The 10,000-nt window shown below is 47.7% G+C and overlaps 1 protein-coding gene across 5 annotated transcripts in view; it reads left to right on the forward strand.

The window, feature by feature from the left end:
- The window catches only part of slc12a6 (solute carrier family 12 member 6), a 64,383-nt gene that overhangs the window by 21,573 nt on the left and 32,810 nt on the right, over positions 1-10,000 (forward strand). For all 5 annotated transcript variants that reach the window (XM_077227415.1, XM_077227413.1, XM_077227418.1 and 2 more), the window contains 2 exons: positions 1,865-2,106; positions 8,946-9,235. In XM_077227415.1, coding sequence (XP_077083530.1) covers positions 1,865-2,106; positions 8,946-9,235 — 532 coding nt within the window. The remainder of the gene's footprint in view (positions 1-1,864; positions 2,107-8,945; positions 9,236-10,000) is intronic.

Below are 10,000 nucleotides of genomic sequence, written 5' to 3' on the forward strand. Positions count from 1 at the left end.
TCTGTCTGTCTGTGTGTCTGTCTGTCTGTGTGTCTGTCTGTCTGTGTGTCTGTCTATCTGTGTGTCTGTCTATCTGTGTGTCTGTCTGTCTGTGTGTCTGTCTGTCTGTGTGTCTGTCTGTCTGTGTGTCTGTCTATCTGTGTGTCTGTCTATCTGTGTGTCTGTCTATCTGTGTGTCTGTCTATCTGTGTGTCTGTCTATCTGTGTGTCTGTCTATCTGTGTGTCTGTCTATCTGTCTGTCTGTCTATCTGTGTGTCTGTCTGTCTATCTGTGTGTCTGTCTGTCTATCTGTGTGTCTGTCTGTCTATCTGTGTGTCTGTCTGTGTGTCTGTCTATCTGTGTGTCTGTCTATCTGTGTGTCTGTCTATCTGTGTGTCTGTCTGTCTATCTGTGTGTCTGTCTGTCTATCTGTGTGTCTGTCTGTCTATCTGTGTGTCTGTCTGTCTATCTGTGTGTCTGTCTGTCTATCTGTGTGTCTGTGTGTCTGTCTATCTGTGTGTCTGTCTATCTGTGTGTCTGTCTATCTGTGTGTCTGTCTGTCTGTGTGTCTGTCTATCTGTCTGTGTGTCTGTCTGTGTGTCTGTCTGTGTGTCTGTCTGTGTGTCTGTCTGTGTGTCTGTCTGTCTGTCTATCTGTGTGTCTGTCTATCTGTGTGTCTGTCTATCTCTGTGTCTGTCTGTCTATCTGTGTGTCTGTGTGTCTGTCTATCTGTGTGTCTGTTTGTCTGTCTATCTGTGTGTCTGTGTGTCTGTCTGTGTGTCTGTCTATCTGTGTGTCTGTCTATCTGTGTGTCTGTGTGTCTGTCTATCTGTGTGTCTGTGTGTCTGTCTGTGTGTCTGTCTATCTGTGTGTGTGTCTGTGTGTCTGTCTATCTGTGTGTCTGTGTGTCTGTCTATCTGTGTGTCTGTCTATCTGTGTGTCTGTCTGTCTATCTGTGTGTCTGTGTGTCTGTCTATCTGTGTGTCTGTGTGTCAGTCTATCTGTGTGTCTGTCTGTGTGTCTGTCTATCTGTGTGTCTGTCTATCTGTGTGTCTGTCTATCTCTGTGTCTGTCTGTCTATCTGTGTGTCTGTGTGTCTGTCTATCTGTGTGTCTGTTTGTCTGTCTATCTGTGTGTCTGTGTGTCTGTCTGTGTGTCTGTCTATCTGTGTGTCTGTCTATCTGTGTGTCTGTGTGTCTGTCTATCTGTGTGTCTGTGTGTCTGTCTGTGTGTCTGTCTATCTGTGTGTCTGTGTGTCTGTCTATCTGTGTGTCTGTCTATCTGTGTGTCTGTCTATCTGTGTGTCTGTCTATCTGTGTGTCTGTCGGGTCTGTGTGTCTGTCTATCTGTCTGTCTATCTGTGTGTCTGTCGGGTCTGTGTGTCTGTGTGTCTGTCTATCTGTCTGTCTATCTGTGTGTCTGTCTGTGTGTCTGTCTATTTGTGTGTCTGTCTATTTGTGTGTCTGTCTATCTGTGTGTCTGTCTATCTGTGTGTCTGTCTATCTGTGTGTCTGTCTGTGTGTCTGTCTATTTGTGTGTCTGTCTATTTGTGTGTCTGTCTATTTGTGTGTCTGTCTATCTGTATGTCTGTCTATCTGTATGTCTGTCTATCTGTGTGTCTGTCTGTGTGTCTGTCTATCTGTGTGTCTGTCTATCTGTGTGTCTGTCTATCTGTGTGTCTGTCTGTCTGTCTATCTGTGTGTCTGTCTGTCTGTCTATCTGTGTGTCTGTCTATCTGTCTATCTGTGTGTCTGTCTATCTGTGTGTCTGTCTATCTACAGTATCCATCCATCCATATATACATTCATAATTTATGTATATTAATTGATTAATGTATTATGATTATGTATGAGTGATGAGTTGAGTTGTCTGTTGTGTGTGCAGATGTACATCGCTCCCAGCGCAGCCATCTTCGTCTCTGACGGCCCCGACGGCGAGACAGCGGCCATGTTGAACAACATGCGTGTGTACGGCTCGATCTTCCTCGTGCTGATGTCGCTGCTGGTGTTTGTGGGAGTGAAGTACGTCAACAAGCTGGCGTCGGTGTTCCTGGCCTGCGTCATCGTGTCCATCGTCTCCATCTACACCGGAGCGCTGGTGTCCGCCTTCAGCCCGCCCTCCTTCCCGTGAGTGTCTCTGTATGTCTGATCTAATGAACGCAGCTTTGGTGAGCAGAAGAGACTCTTTCAGAAACATTCAAAATTATCAGTCCTATAATTATCAGTCATAACTAGAAAAAATGGTTATCATCCATCCATCTTTTCTAATGTACTTTATCTTAATTGAGAGAGCCTTTAAAGGTGGATCGTGCAACAGTTCATGTATTTCAGTAATTCAAATTAAAAGTATATATAACTATATACATATGCATGATTATACTTTTCAGAGGGCCGACATTTCTGTATTTAAAATCCTTTTTTATATTGGTCCTCATGTAATATTCTAATTTTCTGAGATTTTGAATTTGAGGTTCCCTTTCGAGAGGTCTCTCCTATTGCGTAAGTAGCTTACGCTAAGGGAAAACTCCTTTTCTCGAGAATATTGAAGTCTTTATGTAAAACGCATTGCAGCTGCACAGCTGACAGCAATGAACGAAGGAAGCTCGGTCATTGGCTGTGCTGCGGCAACTTGCTGGAACCAATGACGGGGCGACTCTGAATGCGCGACCAATGAGCGCGCTTCGCGCCCGCGCGCGTCAGAGCCCGCCAAGATGGGCGTGGCCAAGAGCTATTTATTGGGCGCCCGTCATGAGAGTTCTTTAGATTTAATCTCCTTCAGCGAACACCTTCTTCGCTATATCCTCCGGATTATTGAAGCCTTCGCCGCCGTCGAAAAGCATACCAGCGGGATTGCTACGAGGACGTCGGCACCTTCAGCCGCGTTCGAACGCCATCCTACTGAGCCATCCGGCATGCCACACACGCAAGTATCTTTACATCTGTTCGCCCCGCGACACTTGTAAAAGAGCAATTTTCTGAGGCGTTGTTTCAAATGCCTTCCTGCGCGTCGTGCAGAGACCTTCTCCCGGACGGGGATCGTCACATCATCTGCGCTCGCTGCCTGGGCCGGGACCACGCAGAAGCTGCTTTGACCAAGGGCGGATGCCCGGAATGTGATGACCTGGGTCTCTCCGCACTGCGGGTTCGCCTCGCCGCTTTCGCCGTGAGCGAGCCCATCGCCGCCACCCCTCTGTTTGAGCCGCGCACTAAGAAAAAGCGCCGCTCACAGAGGCTTCCTGAACCGGAGCTCAGTGACGTCACGCCGAGGCAGTCTCCGCGTGTTTCACCGCCGCTCTTGCATTCCCCACCGCCGGTTCAGTTCACCCAGCCGGACCCACACCCCTCTAGCAGAGCGGTGGGCCTTGTGACTTTCGGCGCGTCCGAGGACGATGGGGGAATGGATGACAGCTTGTCCATCGACGCTGCATCGGACGACTGGCCGGGCTCCACTCTCGACCCCGCCCCGTCGACGCTAGCTAGCACGAGCGGGGGCTCCACCATGGATACGGAGATTATCCGCGTCCTCTCGAAGGCCGTAGAGGACCTCGGGCTCGATTGGTCTTCTCCCGAAGAACCAACCCGAAGCCGACTGGATGAGTGGTTTCTGCAGGGGCGCCAGCAGGCCCCTCGGCAAAGGCCTTCTCCCTTCTTCCCGGAAGTTCATGACGAACTCACCAAGTCATGGAAAGCCCCCCACTCTGCGCGTCTGAAGCCTTCTTTTTCTTCGTCGCTCTCCTCTGTGGACGGCGCGAAGGAAAGAGGCTACGAGGGAACGCCGCCCCTCGAGGAGGCCGTGGCCATTCATCTCTGCCCGCCCTCCACCACCGGATGGAAAGCCAAAGCTTCCCACCCCTCGAAGCCCTGCCGCACTACTTCTGCTCTCGCCGGTCGCGCCTACGCCGCCGCCGGCCAAGCTGCATCAGCGCTTCACTCAATGGCGGTACTTCAAGTGTTCCAAGCTAAGCTTCTCCGCTCTATGGACGAGTCTGGCCCCGAACCCGAAGCCTTTAAGGACCTACGCAGCGCAACTGATATAGCTCTGCGAGCCACGAAGGCCACCGCCCAGTCTATTGGCCGCGCCATGGCTAATTTGACTGTTCTCGAGCGCCATCTGTGGCTGACTCTGACGGAGATGAAGGACGCGGATAAGGCGCCGTTTCTCGACGCGCCTATCTCCACCAGCGGGCTGTTTGGACCGGCGGTTAAAGGTTTCGCCGAACGCTTCACTGAGGCCCAGAACGCTTCACAAGCTATGCACCATTTCCTGCCCAAGCGCTCCAGCTCATCGCAGAGCAGACAGAGACCGCCACAGCCGCAGCGGGCTAGAACAGCTCCCACCGCCTCTCAGCCCGCGCCTCATGCTGACGCTCGACGCCGCTCGCGCTCCCACAACCGCAAGCCGCCTCCTGAGTGACGGGGTCCTTGGCCCAAGATTGTGCTGAACCCTTAGCCTCTGGGAATGAGAAGAGAGAGTGCGTGTCTCGCAAAAGCCGGACCACTCTCTCTGCAAAAGCTCAAACATTACCCAGTCCCCTTACAGGCGGCTGGAAATGTCCATACAGCAGTCAATGGGCCAGTCACAGAGCTCGCTCACCTGCAAACAAACGCCGTTTTTACGGCGACGCACAGAAAACACAAAAAGAGTCTTTTTCTGCCTGTGTCACTAAGGGTTCACATGTCCACAAAGTGTGCATTCCCAGATACTGTCAAAACAGTGCCAAATTCATTCCCAGCTCAGGCTGCGCGCCCCATGAATGTAGATCACGTGCCTACGGTCATGTACGCACCACTACACACAAGCACTGTTCACACAGTTATGAATTCATCCCCAGTAAAAGCGGGAAACATTATAAAAATGACACGTGTGCCTACCACTGTTTATGCACCCCCACTTATAAACACTGTCCTTACAGTGTCAAACACAACCCCAGCTCAGGCTGCGAGTTTTACAGACATAGCGCGCGCTGTTGTAAGCACACACGCGCCCATTCACTCAGCTGCTCAGCGCGCGCCCACGCTTCTGTGAGCTACGAGCTCAGGCGATTCGCTGGCCGGGTCCCTACGTCACAGCGGCCCGCCCCTAGCCTGTATTCAGCCCATATCTGTACACGCAGCGGCATGGGAAAACATTCCAGATATGCCGAAATGGGTATTGAATATAGTAAAGCACGGATACTCGCTCCAGTTCGCTCGCAGACCACCACGTTTTACGACTGTGGTCGAGACGAAAGTGATAAAGGCGTGTTCACAGGTTCTACGCACCGAGGTGCGCAAACTAATAGAAAAGGGCGCTGTGGAAACTGTTCCCCCCTCTATGAGCGAGGCAGCTTTTTACAGCCGCTATTTTCTCTGTGTGCCCTTTACGAGGGCAGGCCTGTCTCCGGCTTTTGGTCAAACCCGGAGAAGAGCCTACACATAAACTGTCTGGAGATGAAAGCGGTCGCTTTGGCTCTCAGAGCCCTGCTTCCACATCTAAAAAACGAACACGTCCCGGTCCGAACAGACAACATGACGGTAGTGTCGTACATAAATCGCCAGGGTGGACTCAGGTCGAGCTCCATGCATTCAATGGCCAGGAGACGCATTTTATGGTCCCAGCACAACTTGCGCTCGCTGAGAGCAGCGCATGTGCCAGGCACCCTGAACCAGGGGGCAGACATGCTATCCAGAGACAAGATTCTCCCAGGAGAATGGGCTCTCAACCCGCTGACGATTCAATGGTTATGGAAAACCTTTGGCAAAGCGGAGATCGACCTCTTCGCCTCCAAGGAGAACGCGCACTGCTCTCCTTTCTTCACGAACAGCACGGACGCGCTCGCCCAGAGCTGGCCGAGCCGCCCCTTATATGCCTTTCCCCCGATCGCGATGCTGCCACAGGTCATCAGTCGGGTCAGAGAGGAGAAAAACGCAGTGCTTCTGATAGCCCCACTCTGGAAGAACCAAACATGGTTTCCAGATCTGATGCAAATGCAATCTGCACCACGGCCGATTCCACTGAGGCCAGACCTCCTCAGTCAGGCCAGCGGGATGATATTTCATCCCCGCCCCGATCTGTGGGCCCTTCATGCATGGCCCCTCAACGGGTTCCCAGGAACCTCACGAGCGGAGCGCTAAAAACCATCGCTGAGGCGCGGGTGCCCTCCACGAGATGCTTATATGCCCAGAAATGGAAAGTGTTCAGTGACTGGGGTAATGCCAAGGGCCTGAACCCTGAGACATGCGAGATTACGAACGTACTCTCTTTTCTGCAAGGGCTTCTGGAGGCGGGCCGCACCCCCTCCACGCTCAAAGTATATGTGGCGGCCATCACAGCGTCACACAACCCTGTAATGGAACGTCCATTGGGAAGAAACGACCTAATTATTCGTTTCCTAAGGGGCGCTAGGAGGATGTACCCTTCACGCCCCCCCTCAGTGCCGATCTGGGACCTAGCTACTGTCCTAGACGCTCTTAAAGGGCCCCCGTTCGAACCACTCCGAAACGTGCACCTTAAACAGCTCTCGCTCAAGACTGCTCTCTTGCTGGCACTCGCCTCGGTCAAGAGAGTGGGCGACCTGCACGCGCTTTCGACAAGCGCTGCCTGCCTAGAATTCGGACCTAACGACTGCAGGGTCGTCCTTAGACCGAAACATGGGTATATTCCTAAAGTGTTCACCACTCCCTTCAGAGAACAGGTTACCTCCCTAACTGCGCTATCGTCTCCAACAGACGAACACGACGCTAATCTACTCTGCCCCGTTAGGGCTCTCAGAGTGTATTTGGAGCGTTCTGCCCTATTCAGACAGACAGAACAACTGTTTGTATGCTTTGGCGGCCGTACGAAAGGTTCCGCCGTTTCAAAGCAGAGAATCTCTCACTGGATAGTTGAGGCTATAGCGCTGGCTTATGAAGCTAAGGGACTTCAATGCCCCTGGGGAGTCAAAGCACACTCAACCAGGAGTTTGGCTTCTTCCTGGGCATGGTCGAGCGGGATACCGATCGAGGATATTTGTGCGGCGGCAGGCTGGGCCTCACCGTCCACATTTATCAGGTTCTACAACCTACAGGTCCCGACATTGCATTCCAATGTACTATCAGCATGATACTAGTTGAACTACGAGTTCGTATCTAGATTATGTATGTGCTTGTGTCACACTGAGCACCTTCTAGCCGCTCTGTATTTTTCCCACTTATAAAGCTTGCCTCTGCCGGCTAGTTGGATGATAACTTTGCTTTTCAGCTCAGGCACCTGCCTCTGGCTATCATAAGGCGAAGTTCAGCACGCACGGCGTTTTGCATGGTGTTCCCATAGCGTAAGCTACTTACGCAATAGGAGAGACCTCTCGAAAGGGAACGACTCGGTTACTAACGTAACCTCGGTTCCCTGAGAGGAGGGAACGAGTATTGCGTAAGCTGCCGTGCTTGTGCTTGGTTAGTTCGCTTCAGTCGTTTTAACCTAAAGAACTCTCATGATGGGGCGCCCAATAAATAGCTCTTGGCCACGCCCATCTTGGCGGGCTCGAAGCGCGCTCATTGGTCGCGCATTCAGAGTCGCCCCGCCATTGGTTCGAGCAAGTTGCCGCAGCACAGCCAATGACCGAGCTTCCTTCGTTCATTGCTGTCAGCTGTGCAGCTGCAATGCGTTTTACATAAAGACTTCAATATTCTCAGGAAAAGGAGTTTTCCCTTAGCGTAAGCTACTTACGCAATACTCGTTCCCTCCTCTCAGGGAACCGAGGTTACGTTAGTAACCGATTCGTTTTCATAAGCTGTAAGCCATAATCATCAAAATTATAACTTTTCCACGTTATTCTAATTTTTCGAGTTTCACCTGTACATACATATTTATATCCATGCAGTAAAATGAAAGATTTTTTTTTATATTACCACACAAAATTGCAGTTAAATTACATTTATTTTGCCAAATTTCTAAAAAAAACAAAAAAACCTATTACTTAACAACATTGTCAGGAGAGTTACATTTATTCTTTTAGCAGTCATTTTTATCCATAACGACATACAGAATAAGGACATCTCAAGCAGCAGCCACCAATATTAGTAGTATTATGAAATAAAATGTATAAAATTAATATAAATATAATCAAGATAAATGTATAAGATTTTTTTTTTTACATTTACACTGAAAGCATGTGGCGTCACTTAAAATTTGTTGTTTAAAAACAACTGAAATCATAGTCAAATCAGATAGAGTGATTATTCTGCTCATAAACACACACGTTTTTATATGTATCTCTATTGCATTAGTTTGAATAATGTCATTCGAATACCGCCAAACACCTTGTGTCTCCACAAACGCTACTTGTCAGGAAATGGAAAAAACATTTTTTAAATAATTACATTGTATTGTGGATTTATTTATTGTCACATGCATGTGTCATTATATTGTTAACATTTTTACCAAAATCAAACTCGGTTACAAGGTTTTTGACCTGCCATTTCGCTTATTTTCCCGTCATTAGAAGGGCAGTAAGTGCATTGCATTACGTTTTCATCAACTTATAGCTACAAAAACTTGTGTGAGTTTGTTTCTGTCATTTGGCCATAATCTCATGTTATTAAAGATTAAGGATAGGGATGCACCAATATGATATTTTTGGCCGATTCTTGAGTAAAGAAAATGCTGTACTAATTCAACTAACTTTATTTACCATTGCATTGCAAACAAGCAGAGATGCTCCAAAATGCTGCGGTGCTTCATTCACAATAGAAGGGGGCGGAGCTATGAGGTTTGACTGACAGTTTGAGGAGCCGTGCTTTAATCACAAGCTCTTTTCATTGGTTAAATATTTGCTAAACCCACAGACAGACATAAAGGGTGACGCCGATAGAAATGATTTCAACAGTCTTGATATTCATATTTGAGCATCAGTATTGAGCATGGTTTATTGGCATATACTGATATTCTGACTGCTAGTATGGGATTATTATTGGGTACGGTCAGTGATTGTCCGCTTGATGTCCTGTAGTGTTTGTATGCTGGGAAACAGAAGCCTCTCCCAGCACGAGCTGAAGGACGGCCAGTGCGGGAAGCTAATGCTCCGGGATTCGCTAGTGCAGGAGTCCGCTAACTTCAGCGAGAGCCTCAACGGCACCGAAGCTCCTCCCGTCACTGCAGGCACGCTGGAGAAGAGCACTGACCTGTGGCGGCACTTCTGCAACAGCTCCGAACTCAACGCCGTGTGCGACGAGTACTTCCAGCACAACAACGTCACCGAGATAAACGGACTCCCGGGACTCGCCAGCGGCAAGATCGCAGGTTAAAACGCCAGTGCTAGTTTTTATTATTATCTTGAAAAGTTTTTGGAATTTTCTTTTTTCATTTTAATTAGGAATGGGCCGATACCGATAATCTTTATATTTGAAAGCCGATAGTTCTTTATATTTGAAAGCCGATAATCTTTATATTTAAAAGCCGATAATCTTTTTATCTGAAAGCTGATAATTCCTTATATTTGAAAGCCGATAATCTTTATATTTAAAAGCCGATAATCTTTATATTTAAAAGCCGATAATCTTTATATTTGAAAGCCGATAATCTTTATATTTAAAAGCCGATAATCTTTATATTTAAAAGCCGATAATCTTTTTATCTGAAAGCTGATAGTTCTTTATATTTGAAAGCCGATAATCTTTTTATCTGAAAGCTGATAATTTTTTATATTTGAAAGCCGATAATCTTTATATTTAAAAGCCGATAATCTTTATATTTGAAAGCCGATAATCTTTATATTTAAAAGCCGATAATCTTTATATTTAAAAGCCGATAATCTTTATATTTGAAAGCCGATAATCTTTATATTTAAAAGCTGATAATCTTTATATTTGAAAGCCGATAATCTTTATATTGAAAGCCGATAACTGACATTCTTTATGTTTGAAAGCTGATAACCCATATATTGGCCAATAAATCTAAATAAAAATTTGTATATACATTTTGAGACCCTAATTACAAAAACAAAAGTCTCACTATGTCCCAAACACACAATTATAATGTTCTGATGATAATTTTATGTTGCTGATA

This window comes from Siphateles boraxobius, unplaced genomic scaffold (assembly GCF_051911475.1).
Source record: "Siphateles boraxobius isolate OS27281-9 unplaced genomic scaffold, OSU_SipBor_1 130, whole genome shotgun sequence".
In the NCBI taxonomy this organism is placed as follows: Eukaryota; Metazoa; Chordata; class Actinopteri; order Cypriniformes; family Leuciscidae; genus Siphateles; species Siphateles boraxobius.